This window comes from Bombyx mandarina, chromosome 25, assembly GCF_030267445.1.
Source record: "Bombyx mandarina strain Sakado chromosome 25, ASM3026744v2".
Classification (NCBI taxonomy): Eukaryota; Metazoa; Arthropoda; class Insecta; order Lepidoptera; family Bombycidae; genus Bombyx; species Bombyx mandarina.
This window is the reverse complement of record NC_143231.1, coordinates 1,564,415-1,587,488: the sequence shown is the minus strand read 5'-3', so window position 1 is coordinate 1,587,488 and position 23,074 is coordinate 1,564,415. Positions and strand designations below refer to the sequence as shown.

At 41.0% G+C, this 23,074-nt stretch overlaps 1 protein-coding gene across 1 annotated transcript in view; it reads left to right on the top strand.

Annotated features, from left to right (window-relative positions):
• The window catches only part of hth (Meis homeobox homothorax), a 347,668-nt gene that overhangs the window by 23,569 nt on the left and 301,025 nt on the right, over positions 1-23,074 (top strand). The window contains 2 exon segments of the mRNA XM_089738552.1: positions 15,612-15,662; positions 20,240-20,290. Of these exon segments, the coding sequence (XP_089594678.1) occupies positions 15,612-15,662; positions 20,240-20,290 (102 nt within the window).

The following is a 23,074-nucleotide window of genomic DNA, read 5'->3' as shown; positions in this document are numbered from 1 at the left end:
AAGTCGCTATCTTATTTAAACCAAACTGCATTGAAACATTATTGATTGTCAAGCTTTCACAAACCTACCACCAGTAATAAACCGTCCTACCACCGTCTATGACCAGGAAGAATTATCCTCGTTCCCATGCAGCACAATTCTCTACGTGTTGGTTGAAGGTTTATCTTCAGTAACCTCGTCACACCAGGTGAACCGAGAGCTCGATAGCTCGCCCGCCAATAAAAAACGAAATCTCTAACCTGAAAGCAGATGCATTTTTAATCCGATATTTAATTCCAAACATTAAACGCATTAAAATAAAGTCTACTTTTTGTATAGAAGGGTATGCCCGTTTATCTTTGCATTCATAAGTAAGATTATATAAAATGTTATTGTTATGAAAAAAGATAATACATTCAATGGACGGGACTATGTTTGTTATTTGTTATATTTTCAATATGGTGTTTTGTAAATGTTATAGGCACGGTAAAAAAATTTATCAGAATTTATTTTGGAAAATAAATATCGTGTTTTTTTTTATTGTATTGGACGAATGTGGTAAAATTTTGAGCAAGGAATTTGCGAATTTTTAAAGAGATTTAATGAAATGGAAAATTCGATTTGTCATGTTTGCAAAAAAAAATACACCCTCTAGAAACAAGAATATTAATAATTAGACACAGGGAGGAGATATATTTTATCTTAAATTGTCAAATTTAGATTAGTTATTAAATATATTGCTTAGTTATCCTGGGTTATAGAGTAAGCACCCACATTTTGTCTTAACTATTTAATACCAACTGTATATTACTTCGATTGACACATGGGTAATTTTCATTGACTAGTACATACAGGCAGTCTAGCTTACGGGTCGCGTGATGTTAAACGCTTACTGAAAAGAGAAACTAAATGGTTTCAAGCTGACCTATACCGTCTTCTGAGACATATTAACGGTGTGTCGCCCATCCGATTCATTTGTTTGAAAGAACCGGCCGAGCCCGTCTCCGTCGTTCGTAATACACTATCAACTAATTCGTCACAGAGAAAATATCGTAGATCAATCAAGATTAACCCGCCCCTCCGTCCTCTATTCGCATTTGTTTCATCAATGTGTCGATGATGACTCGGGGCACCCTTTATTAGTGTAGTGCTGAATTCAATTGGGTTGTAATTAGGATTGCTTTGTCATTATCGAAGGTGGAATGCTTTGGATGCAAGGCCCTGCGATTAGGAATGTGTTCAGAACGAGACCTAATCTTTGTGCAGCGTGGGTCAGGTTGTAAAGCCGCCGCTGCCCAAAACACGTCATTACGGATCCTCCCGATCCATTAATTCATTAGGTACCACAAGCACCGGTCACCACCCTCGTCGAACCCGTCACTTGCGACGAAGGGCTCGACGAGTGAATTAACCCATAGACACAGCCCACTGAGTTTCTCGCCGGATCTTCTCAGTGGGTCGCGTTTCCGATCCGGTGGTAGATTCCGCGAAGCACTGCTCTTGCAAGGGTCAGTGTTAGCATCACTCCGGTTCGAGCCCCGTGATCTCACCGACTAGTTAAGGTTACGCTGAAATAGTCTCTCAAGGCAATCATCTAGGTAGGAAAAAAAGCCGTCGCCCAACTTAAGATCAGCGTACTTAGTACGTCTGCCTACGTTTGCCGCTAGGGGCGCTGTTCCAATTGCATTCAAATTTGAGTTAACTTTTACGCTATCGAGAACGTTAAAAAACTCGCACTAAGCAAACAGCTGTTCTGCCATTCGGAGGGTAACACGTGATTGGGTCGCGGCATAGTTAGTTACCCATGATCTGGCATCAGTGATTCTGCAAACATAGGAATATTGCGAGCTTGATTTTAATTAGACGATGTTATTATTCCTTCGTTTTAGGGGTCGTTCCTTAGAAGAATTGGTAGCGCAGACTTCGCATTCGGCTGATTCTTCATTAACGTCTTGTGAAGGCAGAGCATATTATGTATTTTATGTAATAAATTCATGAGCTATGGAAGTTTTTTTTTTTAATTTTGGGACATATTATTATGTCATTTATGTCAAATGTCAACGACAACAGCAAATATATCGTTGTGCAGTACTAAAAAAACATGACGTTATCAATCCTAAAAATCTGATACGTTCGCGTATCGATTTTTTTTTTTCGTGCTACCCCCGTTCCCCTAGTAAAAATTAACTTCGAAAATTATATTAACAAAAGCCAAAACACGCGGCCGTCCCGCAGATAAGTTATTAAACATCGCGCCATTACACTTTAATTCCTGCCCTGCTGGGATTCGGGGGTGGGAATTTGAAAGAAAACAAGGGGTCGATTGCTCAGCTATTCAAAATAGGGTCACATGGTACGGATTTTGGGAGCACATGTCGGCTTTGGCGCCCGCGAGCGTCCGTGATCACTTGTGATTATAAACACGAGTGCGTATCGACTCGATTTTGTTTGGCAACGGATTCTTATATAGATGTTTATTTTTTTTAAATCGAGCGCGCGTAAGATCTTCAATAACACAGCGGCCGTGTTTGTTTGTTTGTGTGTGCGCCGCGAGAGCGCGAGGCTGTTGATCCTGGAATGTTTTCGCTTGTTGATCCGTTGATAGCGCCGAGTGGTCGCTTACTCACCGGCCGTGTTGCCAACCAACAACAAAAACTGAGTGAATCATTTGTGGTCGTGCCGAGACTATGCTCGCGGTATTTACACTCACCGACGCGGTTCAGCGACGCATGCTTCTAATTCAAGAGGTAGTAGGTTCGAGATTATATACAAACACTAGCTGACTCAGCAAAATAAATTATTTCTAGGAAAGATAAATAACCTAGATAGCGCCCGGGGTGCCCTCTGCCGGGCTGATTTGTGAATCTAAACCATCCAGGGTGCCACCAAAACGCATACAAAAAAAATCATTCCAGCCGTTTAGGAGGAGTGTCAAACACACGCACAGAAAAAATATATACAATATATAAATATATACAAATCAATTTACTTTCAAATGTTTTTCGAATGACAATACAATAAGACTAATGAATTGGTCTGATATCCCTGGACATCAGTTAAGGCAACCTATGAAAAACTAAAAGTAACTCATCCATTTTTTGCTCATAGTTCTTGTCTCCATGTCGACTATCCAGGATTCATGATGAATAGAATTTTATCATTTCTTGATTCGATTCTTTTCTCGTTCGATTCGTGATTCGTTTTTATTGCGTCATATGTAGGTAATTTATAGTTTTTATGATTTGAGATCGTTCAGCTTAGGAAATCTCCTAAGCACAATCTGTGTAAGCAAGATCTGTGTAAGCACAATCGTGCTTACACAGATCGGTACCGTCGCCCACGAAGTCGTCGCGGCCTAAAGGATAAGACGTCTGGTGCATTCGTGTTGAGCGATGCACCGGTGTTCGAATCCCGCAGGCGGGTACCAATTTTTCTAATGTAATACGTACTCAACAAATGTTCACGAATGACTTCCACGGTAAAGGAATAACATCGGGTAATAAAAATCAAACCCAGAAAAATATAATTTGTGTAATTACTGGTGGTAGGACCTCTTGTGAGTCCACACGGGTAGGTACCACCACCCCGCCTATTTCTGCCGTGAAGCAGTATTGTGTTTCGGTTTGAAGGGTGGGGCAGCCGTTGTAACTATACTGAGACCTTAGAACTTATATCTCAAGGTGGGTGGCGCATTAACGTTGTAGATGTCTATGGGCTCCAGTAACCACTTAACACCAGATGGGCTGTGAGCTCGTCCATCCATCAAAGAAAAAAAAATGTATGCCGTCAAGCAATTACACGTTTCAGTCTGAATATATCGACCCCGGTTAACACTTACCCTCAGATGGACAGTTCAGTCGTATACCGAATTAAGCTTGATTTGTTAGTGCTTACAGCTTACAGTTAAACTAAGAATCGTTCTTTGAAATTATCGAAATTAGTTAAAAAAAAATTTCCTCATATTTTAAAAACCTTTATTTACACTCCGCTAAAAGCTACTCGTAATATCGCAACTGACAAGCTTATTAAACATAAAATACATTAATAGTTATAAGTCTATTTAACGTGTATTATCGCGGTAGGCAATCTCGAACCGTAGGGTATTTAATACCCCCACTAAATGTCGCTTTTAATGGCGGAAAAACTGACCCCGGGTCTAAAATACCCCCAGGAGACAAGTTAGCGGGGCGGTTGAAGTTGTAGAACGCAATAAAGCGTCCGAAGCTCTGGTCGCCCATCCTTATTTGACCGTTGCGTTGTGTAGCTTGACCGATATAATAGGCTCCCGGTTATCCATAACAAGACAATCTAGAATTGGTTTGATTGCTTCGCTGGTCCGGTGGACAATCTATGTACCACTTAACCCATAGACACAGCCCACAGAGTTTCTCGCCGGATCTTCTCAGTGGGTCGCGTTTCCGATCCGATGGTAGATTCTGCGAAGCACGGCTCTTGCTAGGGTTCGTGTTAGCAACGTCATCAGGTTTGAGCCCCGTGAGCTCACCTACTAGTTAAGGCGACGCTGATATAGCCTCTCAAGGCTATCAGCTTAGGTAGGGACAAAAAAAAAAAGAAAAATGTACCACGAGAACGGGATTCATTTTCGGAGCGTCTTCTTCTAAAAGCTGTCTCAAAAATGCGTGACACACAGATCAAGTTGTGGGGAAAGATTGAAACCCTCATGTCGTTTCAGTATCATGTAGGTACTTACTTTGAAATTATATGTTTAGATAAAATTGTCTTTGCCAGTATATGGCCGTAAATCAGGACAATCGAGCTCACGACTCACTTGATATTAAGCGACTACTGCAGCCATACCAGCCGTAAAAGCAGAAATTTGTCGATATTTTATTCGTCGTGTATTATGATTTGAAGACATGAGTGGATGAAGAGTTAACTACCATTTTGAAGATTTTTGAGTTTTTATATTGAATGAAGGTGTGCCTATAAACCATATTAGACCTTAAATCTCCGGATTTAAAGGTTATTTTTCGAAATTGCATGTGATGAAGAAGTTATGTATTGAAGAAAAAGTACAAGCGCCTTTGTACATAATTTTCCTATTACTCTGTACTATGTCATATTTTCTGTGTGTACATAAATAAATAAATAATACAAGTATTAAAAGTTTGTTGCCTGTTTTCTAAAAATCAACAAATTGTATCATATCCCCTTCATCCACTAATGTCTTCATTTGATCTCTGGTGGGCCGCGTCTGTGTACACATTACATACAGTATAGAATTTTCAAATCGTTCATCTTGTTATATGCTTGGTCCGATGGCTGGAGCTCACGAGCAGGAATGCTCAACATGATTGTCGCCATCACAACTGCAATATTGCAGAACAAATTTAAAAGCACAGATTAGTTTTACCAGTTAAAATATATATAATCTATAGTCAAAACATTGTCACTCTAATGTTGAGGCATTACGCGCGCGCGTCCGAAATACGGTGTGAAGTTTTAAATTAAATCGCTAAATGAGTACGTTTCTTATAATTGTCCCGGGCGATATGTTCCTTAAACAGAAATCTTTCAAGTGTATATCCAGCGATTGAAACTAAAACGCGACTCAACAAAAAGCCTTAGCGGTTAACCTAACTAAATGACAGCTCTGCTGACAGATGTCAATCCGTTCCCGCCCTGTCCAGGTTAAATTAATAAATCAAACTTAATGGCGGAGTGACAAAACTAGCGTTAGAGATTACTGTGGCTCGTCACGGAGCCCGCCATAAATCAAGGGTGGACGAAAAAAAACAAGCGAACCAAGCAAATACCGGCCGGCGTCTACCTGCCCTCGTGTCCTTTCAATACTTTTCTTGCATTAAAAATAAAATTTTCTGTAGGGTTCCACAAAAAATGCGTCTTTCAAAGCCCATATCGGCTCTCTCTTCTAGCACGCAGTGCTCTGTCTCTCTCTATAGTAACGTTACAAAAGCAAGAACCGAAGCGTCGCCGTATCTATCGAGTTTGATGTTACAAAACTTGCAGAACGCAGACTCAGGTCGCGTTTCCGATCCGGTGGTAGATTCTGCGAAGCACTGCTATTGCTAGGGCCAGTGTTAGCAACACCTCCGGTTTGAGCCCCGAGAACTCACCTACACGCTAGGGTAACGCTGAAATGGTCTCTAAGGCTATCACCACAGGTAGGGAAAAAAATAACAGAAAAAAGCAGACTCTACGGCCCAGATTGACTCCGTCGTCGAGGTCACACGTGAATGTCGTATATATATTTTTTTAAATCAGCGAAATAAAAAAAAGTGAAAACAAAACGTTAAATTAGATTCTGTTTAGTTATGAATAATTTCTTGGTCATTTACATATATTTCATGGACGAGATATGAGTGAGCAAACAAAAGCTGCGTCCCGCGACCGACTCCTAATGCCGGCGCGGCGACGAACAAAAGTTAAACAACCGAACCTCATTTTATAGACCTCGGTTTATGGCCACAATATTCAGTAGGAGTCATTTTGTTAAGAATATTTATGGCATTTTTTTGTACGTGTCGTCAAGGAGGAGAAATTACTGATATTCGACGTTTACAAGTGTGCTCCATAAAGGCATTTGTTGGTTACGTCCGTTTACTGCCGGCAGTAAAGCGAGTCGAACTAATAGGTATATTCGCGCGTCGGCGACTTACCCGTCGCTTGCGACGAAAGGCTCGACGAGCGAATTAAACCACAGACACAGCCCACTGAGTGTCTTGCCGGATCTTCTCAGTGGGTCGCGTTTCAGATCCGGTGGTAGATTCTGCGAAGCACTGCTCTTGCTAGGGCCAGTGTTAGCAACACTCCGGTTTGAGCCCTGTGAGCTCAACTACACGTTAGGGCGAAGCTGAAATAGTCTCCCAAGGTTATCAGCATAGGTAGGGGAAAAAAAATAGTCGGCGGCTCGAGACGGCGGCTAAACGCGGTGGTGGCCGCGTGCTAAGCCGCGCGCGTGCTCCCATACCGTGCGACGCGGCTCGCGTACATCCACCTCGGAACGGGACCGCTCCGTAATACACTATAATTTAGAACTACTTCAGTAGCGGGTCGCACTGCCGCTTTCGAAATAACACACACGTATAAAAAAAAATACGATACGGAAAAACTCACCTGCCCGCCGACGATCTCGGAGAACGTAATTAAATAGGAGGCGACTTAACTAAATTACAAAACTCGACCTCTGAACGTTGTAGAATAACTTAACATTCAATGCCAGCTCCGGTGACATGCGATTTTAAATCGTACGTACGATTTTGACAAGATTCAAAATGTCTCGCAGACGGCGACCGACCGGAGATCGATCGGAAGGCATCTTAGGTAGCAACGCGATGCTTTATTTTATCTTATAAATAGATTTTTTATTACAAATTACAGGGTACCACGTTTGGTAGCGATTTTGATGCCGTCTCCGCAACGATCGATTACGGTAATAACCGCCGCGAAAATTGTCCAATGATTGTGCACTTAAACTGTTAATGAATACGGTTTAATTTTCATTGAGCTATGACGGGGACCTCAGGAATTTAGTGATGAGTTCCGTAGTTTTTAGTGGAGTCGCAGGTAGCCCGGTGCCGACCCTGTAATTTGTTCTTTATGCTTAATATTTTATTCGTAATTAAAACATTTTTCGAAACAGTTTTCAATCAAAACGACACTTCCCCATAACATTTTGGAGTACAATGTTGGAATAATTTCGAATTACTAACTCGTCGTTAACAACATAATTGATAAGTGTACCATATTAACTAATCAAAGACAATTAAACCTGTTAATGAACACGTACGTGCACTGAGGAAGGACGTAATAGTTTCCAATTTGAAGGTCTAACAGTTCGTTTGGGTTCCCCAGTCTGATATATCGTTTGAAATCGTTTTGACGCGTCTAAATCCAAACTCTTGCATAAAAATTTGTAAGAATAATATCGAAATCCCCAAACGTCAAGTATAAAAGATTCACACGGGTCCTTAGACCCAGAAATGTTGAAAAAAAACGTCAAACAGCATTTATTCAATTATACAGACAATACAAGAATTCGGCTGAAACTGCACAATGCCAGGGCCGCTTAGGTAAGCTTGAATAGACAACGACAATTGTCTATGAACAAAGAATTTGAAGACGAGTCAAAAGTTACTTTGGGGGACTTTTTATTTTTATTACCGTGATATGAAAATGCTTTTGTTATGTTTTTTTCGTGTCAAACGCAATGTTTGTGATGGGTTTTTTTTTAACAAACACACAAACTAGTTAATGGCACATAAGTACCATTAATATAATAACTTCCACAAATTTCTTCCAAATTATAGTATATATATACTTTTCTATATAACCCTAAAAAAAATCATAATTATATGTGGCCTTTTGTTTTAGGTTTCTAATTCTTAACCACAAATTCCAATGGTAAATAAGTTTAAGCTATAAAAACAGGAATCGTAAAAGCACCCAATATCACAAGCACGTAATAAGCGTTGCCAGAAAACTCCGAACCTATCAGATGATCAAGATATTAGCATTTAAGTGGTCCCAGGGCTTCATGGGTCGGTGCCCCTCCAAATGAGGGACTTCCTCGCCCGGGGCGGAGGTCGGACCATCCATGGTAATTTCGGACCAGCCATTCAACGTTCTGAAGAGGTTATTATTTACTCTTTGTTCTTTTTCAATGAGGGGGAAATGTTTTTAATGGCCTTTTCATGTATCGAATTAATAAATAGCTTTGTAACTAGGAACGAATACTCGACAATGACGTGCGGAATGTTTCACGGGAAGGCTGCGTCCGAAACTTAATAATCAATCGATCAGTGTTTAAGAACGAAATGTGACGTTTTTTAAATAGTAGGGACTTGTGTGTTAGAGAATTCGGTGTGATGGCGTCAATCTGTTCCCTCGTCACTTGTGATTAAGCCTGCTCAATTTAATTTTTTACTGGTGGTAGGACCTCTTGTGAGTCCGCGCGGGTAGGTACCACCACCCCGCCTATTTCTGCCGCGAAGCATAATGCGTTTCGGTTTGAAGGGTGGGACAGCCGTTGTAACTATACTTGAGACCTTAAAACTTATATCTCAAGGTGGGTGTCTATGGGTTCCAATAACCACTTAACACCAGGTGAGCTGTGAGCACGTCCACCAATCTAAACAATAAAAAAAATATTCAAAGTATCATAAAATTACTTGTCATAGAGTTTTTATATTTGTTTACCTAACCAGGCAAAAGGGTCACAGTCCATAAAGCCAAGTGTTTCATAACAAAAGCATTCGTCTCTTTTACAATGCAATTTAAGGAACCGTATATTAAATGTTAGGTTCAATAAAACTGTTACATTAGAATTAGGTTAAATTTAAATCAATGCACGTTACTCTTTCACCGCCAAGGTCCTATAAAGCCGAAGCGTGTCATCGACCTGGAATATAAATATAGGACCGGGCTTTTTGTTAAAGCTATTCCGTAATTAGAAACATTTTTGAGCTCCCACAAAGCTCTCTTTCATCGAGTTATTGCTTTTGTTATTGTATTAAAATGAACGGTGCTTTGTGTGACGTGACGCCTATAAAAACGTAATTGGTACTTTTAATTTTGGAGAACCGGCTCAGCTGATGTTAAGTAGTAACCGTCGATTGATATAAACATTGCCAATAAAATCGAAACAAATGGGTTTAACATGTTTATTTAAAAAAAAACAAAAGTGTCATTTTTTGGGCTTATCCTTGTTTTCCAATATATTTTTTTCGTTTACATTAAAGTAATGTAAACTGTGGCTTTTTTTTAAAATGGCTGACATAGTGGAACGTACAAGAAACATCGACAACTATGACTTACCTTCGTCAGGTAAAAAATTTTGGTGTTAGGATGTCTTGTGACTCCGCAGGGGTAGGTACCACCACCCTGCCTATTACTACCGTGAAACAGTGATGCGTTTCGGGGTGAAGGGTGGGACGGGGCAGCCGTTGTAACTATAGTGAGACCTTAGAACTTATATCTCAAAGTGGGTGGCGCATTTACGTTGTAAATGTCTATGAATCCAGTTACCGCTTAACACCAGGGGGGCTGTGAGCACGTCGACCCGTCTAAGCAATAAAAAAAAGGAATAGTTGAGGAAAATAATTACGGTCTATTCATCTTTTATTTTTACTAATTATGCATGTCTCACTTCGTATCGCGCGGGCTCTACGTACAAACCTGTCGTTGAACCAAAAGTCATTGTCCTTTAAAAATAATTAGTATGCTAATTACCACAGCGGGGTGCTCAAAAATATTAATATTAAAATTATTTCGTGTCCGTATCTGCGATCTAGATAAGTGGTTTTTTTTTCTTCGGTACTTTATCGTCTATAACTTAACACCAGTTGGGTTGTTCGTTTGTTCAGAATCAAGCGAAAGGCTCGGGTGTGGCGTAACGTGATCCTGCTCGGCTTGCCACGAAGCCTCGTTCGTGTTAGAAGCGTGCGCTTACATACCCGATCCTGTAGACCAAATGGTAAACAGTCGACGTCGCCCAAAACACGTCATTACGGATCCTCCCGATCCATTAACGGTGCCTTTAGGTACCACAAGCACCGGTCACCGTCCTCGTCGAACCCGTCGCTTGTGACGAAGGGCTCGACTAGTAAATCAACCCATAGACACAGCCCACTGAGTTCCTCGCTGGATCTTCTCAGTGGTTAGCGTTTCTGATCCGGTTTCTGCGAAGCACTGCTATTACTAGGGCCAGTGTTAGCAACACCTCTGGTTTGAGCCCCGTGAGCCTCTCAAGGCTATCAGCATATGCTCACAATGCTCAAGTATTAAATAAATAAAACGCAAGCAAAGCCGCGAGCAGATAATACGTATTACCACGTCCCCCCCACTCATCGGTAAAGACGACCGCCGATTTCGACGCCCACAATGTAATGACTCTTATTATTTGACATTAGAAAATGGTCACCACTTACCGTTCATTTATAACACTGTTGGACAGATAAACCTGTTTTTTTTTTGTCGATACCGAGAAGAAATACTTAGAAAAAAAATTGTATAGCAATGTGCTTAATTTTTTGTTTATAATAATTGTATTATAAAAAAACCGTATGATTTGAATCCGAAATATCGATTGGTTCAATTTATTTTGCACTAGTAGTGGTGGTGAGGAAGGTGCGAATTTAGGATATGACCCTAGAAAACAGCATGGTGGGGAGAACTGATAGTCGGAGGAAACCGCGGTCAGATCCGCATATTCCGAAGAATAATATACGCATACCTATTTCAGAAATTAGTGGGATAATTCAAGTCGTACGCCCGAATCAAGGGTTCATAAACATCACACGTAATGATATTAAAAGAAAAGATTAAAATCATTCCGAGTAATGATGTTTATTTATAAAGATCTCACGTTCTGATTACAATATTAACTCAAAAGGAACAAATCTCATATATTAAATAAAATTTGAAGCAAACAGATAGTGAGATTTGGAGAGTGCGAAGTACGCGCATGGTTCAGTAAAAAAATGTAATGTTTTAGTTCAGATATCACGAAAGATTGGAAAGTGTAATACATTGCGCGTCCGCTTAAGGCGGTTGTGACCTACCCACAGAAATGACTTTTTACTGGTGGTAAGACCTCTTGTGAGTCCGCACAGGTAGGTACCACCACCCCGCCTATTTCTGCCGTGAAGCAGTAGTGCGTTTCGGTTTGAAGGGTGGGGCAGCCGTTGTAACTATACTGAGACCTTAAAACTTATATCTCAAGGTAGGTGGCCCATTTACGTTGTAGATGTCTATGGGCTCCGGTAACCACTTAACACCAAGTGAGCTGTGAGCTCGTCCACCTATCTACGCAAAAAAATAATAACAAATCAGAGTTGATCTTCTACTAATTTATTATTTTAACAATAGATTAATTAGGAGTGTCTAATGAATAATTAATCTAATAAATAATATAAGTAAGCGGTTGTTGATGGAAGCAGTAAGAACACAACGGTAATGGTTTTGTTAGTATCGATGAGCGACGAGCATGTGGTCCACTTGGTAGGTGGTAACTGCTGCCTGTAGACAGCAGCAATGCCAAGGGCACGATCAGTCCGATCTAAAAATTAAAATATATTGTTAAGAAATTATGCAAATTTTGATTTAGTTTAGACATCCTCAAAGCTCATTCAAGGTCTTTTTTTTATTGCCCGTGAAGGCAGACGAGCACACGGCCCAACTGATAGTGAGTGGTTACCGTCGCCCATGGACTTCAGCAAAGCCAGGGGCAGAGCCAAGCAGCTGCCTACCGTTATATCATGGTCATGCGGAATCCCATTTCTTTGAGACATTAAATGTCCCGGACGCATCAAGAATGACCGCGTTAACTTCCGAACCGAAACGCCCAACCAAATATTACGACAGCCAATTCCGTAGCTAAAACCACGAAATGTTAATTAAACATATAATTAATATAATTATTTTTTTTGTTACTTTTAATAATGTTATGTCATGTTGTATTAACTACTACACTACAATTTACAAGTACGCTGAATTGGGTGTTTCATTAATTATACGTATGAGATATGAAATCTTTAATTTAAAAAAGTTATAGCGTGTGTAGCCTGCGGAACAAACAATTGTGTCTGAAATAAGGTGGCTGCCTCGGTTTGTTTAGCAACTGAACGCCGATAAACAAACAATACTTTATCTATTGGTACATACTGAATTCTTCGGTAGTAATTATGTTAATTTTCGTGGTATACTCATTATTGTTGTAATAAGTAATGTTTTAGCATGTGACAACTATTTTTGCAAACAAAGAAACTAGCTCATCTCAAAATGATGATTACTATATGATAACTCTTTTATTAGTAATTTTTTATTTACTTACTTGCAGTAAAAATTTATATTCAGAGACAAAATAGTTTACAAATTGTATTTCAAACTCAAGCCTATGGCATTGCTGCCAGGTGACGGACACTTACAAGTTGGTATCCAGTAAGCTCGCTCTTACTTTGATGTCTCATAGAAAATTGATTAATTTTAGCAAGACTTGAGAAAGCGTCACTTTCTCTGTACTAAACGCTCTTTACAATATCCTTATGGTCTGAATGTTGAAAACAAGATGGTATCATGATAGTATCGCGTTTCCGGTTCAAATGAATGTTTTTTACTCGTCCGTATATAATGTAATGTAGATGGCTCAGTTTTTATTACTTCAATCAAGAGGACGTTAATTCGTAATGGTTTGAGGAGAATCCTCGGTGACTCGCTCGATGACGCTGACATAGTCCTTTAAGGCTACCTTACGAAGGAAAAAAAAGACGATTGACACTTAGTTTTCGAAAAGAAGTAAAAAAACAATATATGAACTTGGAATTATTAGTAACTCGATACATTATTTTAATACAAGTAGGTATAGGCACAGCCCACTGAGTTTCTCGCCGGATCTTCTCAGTGGGTCGCGTTTCCGATCCGGTGGTAGATTCTGCGAAGTACTGCTCATGCTAGGGCTAGTGTTAGTAACACCTCCGGTTTGAGCCCCGTGAGCTCACCTATACGTCAAGGCGAAGCTGAAATAGCCTCTCAAGGCTATCAGCATAGGTGGGGAAAAAAATTATCTTCCTCATTTGCCGACCAATAATAAATTCGATATTTATAAATGAGTTCTTGTATGATTAGTTTGTTTGTTCATGTTTTAAGTATATACAACAATCCATTTACCTATAGTGCTACATCGAGATGAATCTTTCTGATTTTGTTTCGTATGGTATGCGAAAGAATAGTACCATAAACTTGCCATATGTGACGGTCTACTGGTCTCAAGAAATGGATTTATATCAACTACTTATTTGTATACTTTTTACTGGTGGTAGGACGTCTTGTGAGTCCGCACGGGGATAGGTACCACCACCCTGCCTATTTCTGCCGTGAAACAGTAATGCGTTTCGGTTTGAAGGACGGGGCAGCCGTTGTAACTATACTTGAGACCTTAGAACTCGTATCTCAAGGTAGGTGGCGACATTAACGTTGTAGATGTCTATGGACTCCAGTAACCACTTAACATTAAGTGACTCGTTTATCCACCTATGCAATAAAATAAAAAATATTCATAGCGAATCCCTTGAATTGTTCATAAAAATAAAGTCGAAAACATTCCGGGTCTAAACTCTGAACTGGCGTTACCACAGTCCGACATCGCATTCCTCGATCATTAGTAACATTGTAAGGAATCTGCCGAGTCACTCAACATTGACCTCAAGGCTTGGTTGCAGTGAAAATCTACGAATCATATATTGCGGTACCTCACAGTAGCCTGAGTAGGTGTCACTGTCACTGTCAACTTGACGTGCTTAGCGGCAAGGGGTATTATAAGCTGACCTGGGCATATACCACCATCTTTCTTTTTGTGACATCCCATGTCTTAATTTTTGTTAAATCATCCTTGAGATCCGATGACCATTTGAAATCTTACGTCTATGCCAGAGAAAATGTTTCTAGTGTTGACATTCAAAGGCGTGTAATAATAGCTTTGCGACAACCCTACTTGGATGACGTCATACGTGTTTTAATAGCCCTAGATCGGTGGATGAACATCGTATGAGGTTTGGCGATCCTGGCATGCAGGGTTGCAGGCCGAGCCGCTAGGACGTTTCATTCATACTCACCTAAGGTTGCGTGTCTGTGTTTGTTTATTCCGTGTCGTGTTCAGCCAAGCGAGCGGATTAACTAGCCACGCACTCGGCTTTACTCGACGGCTCTCGAAATTGAAGAAGATATGTAGAATCATTTTGTAACGTGGTCTCGCTTATGCATACGATGGGGTACGTGCGAGTTGCAATTTAATCTAAATTATATTTGTTTTTATATATTTATGTATAGGAATTTTGTGTTTGTTTGCGCGTGCGTTCGTATCTCTTTTATTATATTGAATTGGAATGTGGTAAAGTTTCTGTTCGGACGTTAGGAAACTGCTTTTGTATTATTAACGTGGTGAGGGATTAGTTTCATATAATCGATGTATTTCGTTGATGTAGGCGTCTGTGTGTCAAATAAATACTTGGAATTAATTTTGTTTTTAGTCAACTTCAAAAAAGGAGGAGGTTGTCAATTCGACTGTATGTTTTTTTTATGTTAGCTACCTCATAACTTTTGACTGGGTGAATCGATTTTGATGATTCTTTTTTTATTAGAAAGCCAATTTAGTCCAGTTCTGATAATGGTATCCATGAGAAAACTATATAAGCCTTAAATTTGCATTAAGTACGTGCGCGACAAATAGATGAATAACTCAATATCACGCCAACCGATTTCCATGATTATTGTTTTTAGCGTATATTAATTTGTTTTGGAATATGTTTTTTTTTCTATTTGAGTCGTCTATTATCAAAGGTGGCAATCTGTGCATTTGGACAAATTTTTTTATTGATATGTCAATACAGATTGATTTGAATATAATCGTCTCCTTCAAAGAATACGGTTCAAAACCTGCATTAAATAAAGGTTAATAGTTAACCTGTTATTTATCTAAGATGTCGTTCCGAAGAGTTTTGTGACTGCCAATGGAATACAAAGTCAATAATTCGTTTTTCTGATTTACCAATCATTGTCCAAAAGTCAGATTGCCGGCTTTGATAATAGTCGACTCATTTGAAGTCGGTTTTTGTTAAAGCATGTCTATTTACGATTATTATTTGTTTTGTTCGCAGATACGTCAAGAGAAACCGTATTACATAGCGGATCCAGAGGTCGACTCATTAGTAAGTATTGTCATTTTACGACTCGCACACCGACACAACGCAACCAATGAAACTCGAAGCGTTTTTAAATACGTCATAAAAATAGTTTACCGCGCGACCGAACAAATCATTTACGATTTGATCGACTGAAGAACAGAAATCACAACGCAGGTACCACGAGAAACCGTTCTCGAAGCGAACTGAGAGCATTGGAAAACGAAAATAAAAAAATATAAAAACACATTATATATGTATTGTCACTCATAAAAAGTGGAATCGCACGGAGCGCCTCCCGCGGCTAGCACCGACAAAAAACTGATATAATAAAAATAACAAAATGTCGGCCACCCACCGCCGCCGTTCGACACGGGTACTTAACCGATTTTTAACAAATAAAATCTAAGGCATCCCGAATTGGCGGCCGCGGTCGCGCCTGCCGACTTAACATTGTTACTTGGATTCGTTTTATCGGGTCGCTCTGTCACGCACGTAATGGCCGTAACCGTCTGTTTGCGGACGGCGTCGCGCGGCGCTAACCGCCCGCCAGCCGACAAATTAAAATATTAAAACAGTAGCAAGACGCGACGCCGTAAACCAGTCAGAGACTGATAAGCGTCATTCATCTGCTGCTCAAATCTTAAGGCAGCCGCCGTTAGATAAGGCGGGCAAACAGAGCGACATCCGCTCGAGAGGACCCTCAGAGCGGAGATCGTCTCGCGAGCTCACATGTGCCACCGTCGACGCACATGTTCCCATATCGACCTCACCTCGTTCTCTATAAGAAGACATGATATCCACAGCGGAAGGAAACGATGCGGTCAGCCCAACTGAGCTCTATTTAATTGAATTGAGTTCACCGCCGCGGTTCGACCTCGACGTGTGTATTTACCTCTGACAATTAATGTTATGAACGCGAAATTACCCGTCGGTGTAATTCGTGGCCACATGTCGCGGAGTATTGTGAGTGCCGCACCGGGATACGTGGAAGGGAAGGACTCTTGTTGCCGCGGGCAGTTGTTTTTGTGCGCACATCCGAGCGACGCGGCACATCCACGCCGGCAGGTCGCCGTCGCGAGGGTTCGACGCACGTTAGTATCGATGCTCAAGGCCCCGTCGATGAAGCGATCGGTTGCGATGTGTCGAGCTGACGTCACCCGCCTCCAGCTTTAAGTGGCGTTTAATTTAGCAGCTTTCGTGCCATCAACATTATTCGTATCGGTTCTTGAGAGTTCATTTTCATTACGTTCCCGAGTTGGCCTCATTAATGCCGTACCGAGATATGACGCCAGTTTTAAAATTGATACAGTTTGTTTACGATTTTCGAACGTGGCGAGTATAAATAAACTAAGCGAGCACTTACACTTGTGTAATCCAAGGTCTTGGCGCTGGACAGCTCTCCGCAAACACGGCTGGATGTTAACATAATATGGCAGCCGAGAAACGGAAAAAAATATTCGAATTCCATTTTCGTATGAAACACACAATATGAGTGGCGCGCGTTTTGTTTGAGACTAGTGCTGTGGGCGTTCAGTAAACATTCGATAGTTTTTAAAACCAACATCGAGTGTTTTATTGACCCGTTCGGTCGAGTCGATTGGTTACGGGCCGCGGAGTCTGTTTGCCCACGTCACATCTGTGTTTGGTCTGTCACAGCCTTTTGAAGGTTTAAGCTTCCTCAAACACATTCGAACTGAAGTAGCGTGCGTAAACACGGAGATATGTTTTTCGAAGTCATTAGTAAGTGATATCGTTAACGCGTTGTTTTACGATTGCTGCGTGACTTTTTGGAAATCATTCGAAATAATTTTCATTCGGAGTTATGATCGGAGAACTCATTAAAAAAAAACATTACATTGATAGGATAATTGAATAGTGCAGGCACGTCAATTAACAGAATATCTCTTGACGTTTTGAACGTGTTTCGAAATTGTCGTTCGAGAGTGGCTTACTACGGTGGAGCCCTGGGACCGTCCCCCTCGGCAAACAAAGCTCAGTGGCGAAAGTTAAACAAGACAAACACATTTTTATCTGACAGCAGCGTCGCCTGCGCAAACATAGCGAAGGGCGCCACCGTCTCGTATAATTGATATTACGTGAACAACTCCACAGATGTTATGCGCGCCTGGTACTTTATATTTCAGTGAATAGTTTTAAATTTTTGTCGTCTCTGTTTTTATTTATTTATTGCATAGATATGTGGACGAGCTCACCGCCCACCTGGTGTTAAGTGGTTACTGGAGCCCATAAACATCTACAGCGTAAATGCGCCACCCACCTTTGAGATATAAGTTCTAAGGTCTCAAGTTTTTTTTTTTTTTTTTTTTTTTTTATTGCCTTTGTAGGCAGACGGGCATACGGCCCACCTGATGGTGAGTGGTTACCGTCGCCCATGGACTTCAGCAATGCCAGGGGCAGAGCCAAGCCGCTGCCTACCGCTTAATACTCTCCACAAGCCTCGTTTGAAGAAGGACATGTCATAGCGCTCGGGAAACACCGTGGAGGGGAGCTCATTCCATAGCCGGATGGTACGTGGCAAAAAAGATCTCTGGAAACGCACTGTGGATGACCGCAGTGGCTCCAGGTAGTATGGATGAACTCTACTCCGGTGGCGGGCGGTGCGATGGTAAAAACGAGATGCTGGTATCATCTCGAACAATTCCTCAGAGCACTCCCCATGGAACATACGGTATAAAATACAGAGGGAACCGAAGTCCCTCCGCAAACCCAGAGGCTCCAAACGATCCGAGAGAATGGGATTATCGACAATCCGAACGGCCCTCCTCTGTATGGAGTCAAATGGAAGAAGCTGGTATTTGGGAGCCCCGGCCCAGAGATGGGAGCAGTACTCCATGCGAGGCCGGACTTGTGCTTTATAAAGCAAAAGTCTTTGTCCAGGCGTGAAGTACCGCTTCGCTCTGTTGAGGACTCCCAGCATTTTGGACGCCAACTTGGCTTTGCCTTCCAAATGACTCCGAAACTGGACATCGCTCGAAATGTCGACCCCAAGTACCCCGATACTCTCGGAAGGTTGCAGGGATACTCCTTGGAATTGCGGCGCCATGACAAAGGGGTATAGTTACAACGGCTGCCCCACCCTTCAAACCGAAACGCATTACTGCTTCACGGCAGAAATAGGCAATGTTTTCTCATCGAAATTTTTTACTAAGCTTATCCATAAAATAAATAGTTAAGGTTCAAAAGTAGTTAACAAGTTTGCAAATATTTTTTAATTAAAACCGTTAAAAAATGGTTCATAGAAAATTCCACGTTCAGAATGATACAATTCCCCATTTAATATTTAAAAAAAAAAAACTAATTAATTAGGAAACGAAAGTGAAAATGTGTTTATGAACGCTCCGAGCCTCAACTCGGTACTGGGTCAAGATCATAAACCGATTCAAATTAAAATTCAAAACATGAATTTTAATAAGTTATAAAGATTAGTTAGTATGGGCTAGACCGATTATGTTATTGCCTTCTTAATAGCAAAACACTTAAATTGGTTTAATTTGGTTTTTTTTTTACTACGAAGCTCTTCTCTAAGGAGAACGAACTTATCTGGTGCTGAGTGGATTTTGCGTTCCATTACTCACTGCTCACCTTCAAACCTTAATTGAATAAGAACCAATCCAATTCCTATGGTTCTGTAGTACGCTATATTACTGCTTTGAAAGATCGGTCGTACCCGATCCTGTAGACCGAATGGTAAACAGTCGACGTCGCCCTAAACACGTCATTACGGATCCTCCTGATCCATTAACAGTGCTTTTAGGTACCACAAGCCCCGGTCACCGTCCTCGTCGGTCCCGTCACTTGCGACGAAGGGCTCGACGAGTGAATTAACCCATAGACACAGCCCACTGAGTTTCTCGCCGGATCTTCTTAGTTGATCGCGTTTCCGATCCGTTGGTAGATTCTGCAAAGCACTGCTCTTGCTAGGGCCAGTCCAGTATTAGCAACACGCCCGGTTTGAGCCCCGTGAGCTCACCTACACTGACGTGTAGGTGAGCTCACGGGGGATTTGAACACTTGACAGGAGAAGTTGATATAGCCTCTCAAGGCTATCAGCATAGGTAGAAAAAAAAAAGATCGGTATCTACTTCAATATACAAGGCATAAAAGAATAAGAATATACAAAATAATTTTAAAGATCCTCTCATCTTCCATTATCGCATCATCCAGGATCGTTCTTACTTGGACTTCTTATTTGCGTCTGTGTATGAACTGCCTGTACCCTTCGTCAGCGCTATGATTTCTCATCAACAGCCTTTAGTGACATGACTTGACTGCTTATCATAAGGCAGACCTTATGCTTGTCGGTCCACAAAGACCGCTGCCTGCCATAGATCCACTGTTAATTACCGTGAAGGCATTACGAATTAAATATCGATAGAGTGAAGAGTCGATAATCGATAATGAGCTGTGTCACATCACTACGCGCCACAGGGGCCCGCTGTACTTTGTCCAGTTCATTGTTGCTCAGTTGGCTTTGTCAGATTGAGCCCGGTCGGAATCCGGACTGCCGAGCACTAAGCCATTTACGATATAATACCACGTGGAATGATCATTGCTTTACTAAAACAAACCTTTCTTTACAGATGGTGCAAGCGATACAAGTACTACGGTTTCACCTCTTAGAATTAGAAAAAGTGAGTATTCATTACTTGTACACTATTCAAAGCGGATTTATTTCGAGTTGAAATTAAAACCGGTATTAAAATAACACCTTTCGATTTATCTGAGGGCACGATTTCGGATCGAGATATTATAGTTATGATATCACGAGGCACGCCGCACGCACTGGGCACTCGGGTTCCGTTACCGATTGTTCTAAGTTTAAATTTCTGAAACAATTTCGAAATTGGAAGGCCGATCCGGCCCGCGTACGATTTCGAATTTCGAACGCTGTTTGTTTCCGAGTTATCTCGGATTCGGCCGTGCGTTCTGCTGTGGCGACCGGTTCGATTTCTTGCGTGTGTCGCATTGCCAATTCGCGCCATTATTATACCCTCGTTCGGACTGTAACGGTACTGCAGCCGGAGACGAACGCTTTTTGCTATTCAAAATCAGATGGGACAATTCGCTCTTGTCGTTTTTAATTAGGAACACAAACTCGACGAACCATTCGTACCGCTCGAGGAATTAATTCGACTTGTCAATATTATGGTCACGTCACGATAGAACTAGTTCGGCTAACGTCTGTATCGAGACGAATGATCTCGAGAAACGAGATACCTCATCCAGCGGTCGCTGCCACAGCGGATTCCATAAAATATCCGGAGCCGCGTTCCACTGACACTACCTTAGAAACCGGTAAATTCGGTAAAAAAAATAATACGTACGCACTAATACAGGGCTGTAACGAGATAACCTGTAATGCGATATCGCTGTACGAATGCTGGCCGGAGGGCGATATAAAGGCTATTTAAAAAAATAAAATGTAATGCGTTGTTCGAATTTCGAAATATGGGCCCGAAGGCTTCGGTCGGTCGTAACGGCCGAGGAAATAGGCCGATTCGAACTCGAAATTTGAATTTAAATCAACGTGAGCGTTTAGAAATGGGATAAATCATTTTGTTCGTTGTTTTTTTTTTCACGATCGAAATAGGCAAAGGATTTAATTTGTAGAATAATATATCGGGTTCACCTGACTCCGCGCTCGCTGTTAAAACAAATTTTTTGCTTACTCCTCGTATCCTACATGTCAGTTACTATCTCGTCTACGGTTTTTGTTGAATAAAAACTAAAGAAAAAACATGCCGTTAGTTCGATCCATTTCCGCTTCGCTACACACCGTTCACAGGTGGTGTTTTTTTTTTTCTTTTATTTGAGCTTTTATAATAATTAAAAATAAGAAAAAGACTTCGGTCCCAGCTCTGGTTCACAATGAGTTCTCGTTAAGTACAAACTTTTTTTTGTTGTTTTTTTTTTTATCTTTCACCGTAATTGCTGGTCTTTTATAAACAAGAAAGTGGTTTCATTCAAGAGCACTCTTCGGATGAACTTTTATTCGTTGTTATGAAGCGACAGTTATGTACGATGGTCGAACAATGATCACTAAATGTGACGCAGTAAGCGATCGGAGTTATAAAGTAAATTTCGTCATGATTTATGCTTGGATATGTTTAAAATGGCCGTCGGCGGTCACAGCGCGTCCGAGGGTCGCCGGCCGCTCCGACGATTGGTCCACACTCCATACTTTTTATGTACTGGCTTATCCACTGACTGTTCCCTAATTACGTTATGAGATGTCGACGCTCGAATTCCTGCGGCAACGACCACGGATATCGTTTTGTTCTCTTTTCGAAATTAAAAACTTCGAATTTCGAACACTATCGACACGGGCGGTTCGTTGATTTTTAAGTTCTTCATATATATTTTTTTATTTTAGATATATTCAAAAAACGAACGGCAAAGGTGTTTTAATTTTGAAACCAATACAATTCGCCAGTCCCGAACCGGCATAAGTGCGATCGGCGTGTATGTATGTATGTACATTGAACGAAACTATTTTTATATTCGTAAAACAGAACGGTTATTAAAAAGCAACAAACCCGAAAGCGGCCGAGCTGTTTTTTAATATTTTGTTCCTAAATCGTAAACGTTATCTGTAACAACGTGGCTAAGTGATTTACGATGTAGGTCAGATTTGTTGGTTTACAGGCGAGGCTCGAACCTGGGACCCCCGGTTTACGACGCCTCCGCTCGGGTTTTTACAACTTTTATACAACGCACTAATTTCTTTGGATTCGTATTGCTCTGTGTTACTTCACGGTACACTCGGCCCGTCATATTTGTTTTAATTAGGAGCTTTTATTGCGAAAGTAAATATAAACGCAGTCGCCAACACGAGCTAGAGGTGAGAAGCAATCGGGCGCTCGTTGGAATGACCAGACCGGTCGATCCTTTATTTAAATGAATATACTCAGAGCCATCAAACACGCTCTACACTCCGACGCTTCCACGAGCGCATCTCAAGCCAGAAACGTTTTTAAATCACGTAAACATTAATCAAAGTAAATAGGACGCCAAAGCGACATACGACGTATATAACGCGTTGAACGTCAAACAGAACGAGATTAACTGAAAAACAGCGAGATTTATATATCGTGTAGCAGTCACACACCCACGTGTCGCATTAGAGACGAAGGAAGTGCCGTATTACGAGAAAAACCCTTTTAGTTCAGTAGCGACCGTGGCACAGATTGCGAGATCTTATCCCGCCAACGCAGCCCACATTGGCCGGCAAACGAAACTAGAAAATTAAAAAAAAAACGTTCAAACATTACTGAATGAATCACTGCAGTAGGTGATTTAATGAAACAATATTTTTCGATTATGTCTTTTGAAACTGATTGTATTCTATTTATGAAAATTTAAAAAGGCGTTCCCTATCGCTTTGAGATTACAAAGAATCGTTAATAAAAACCAGA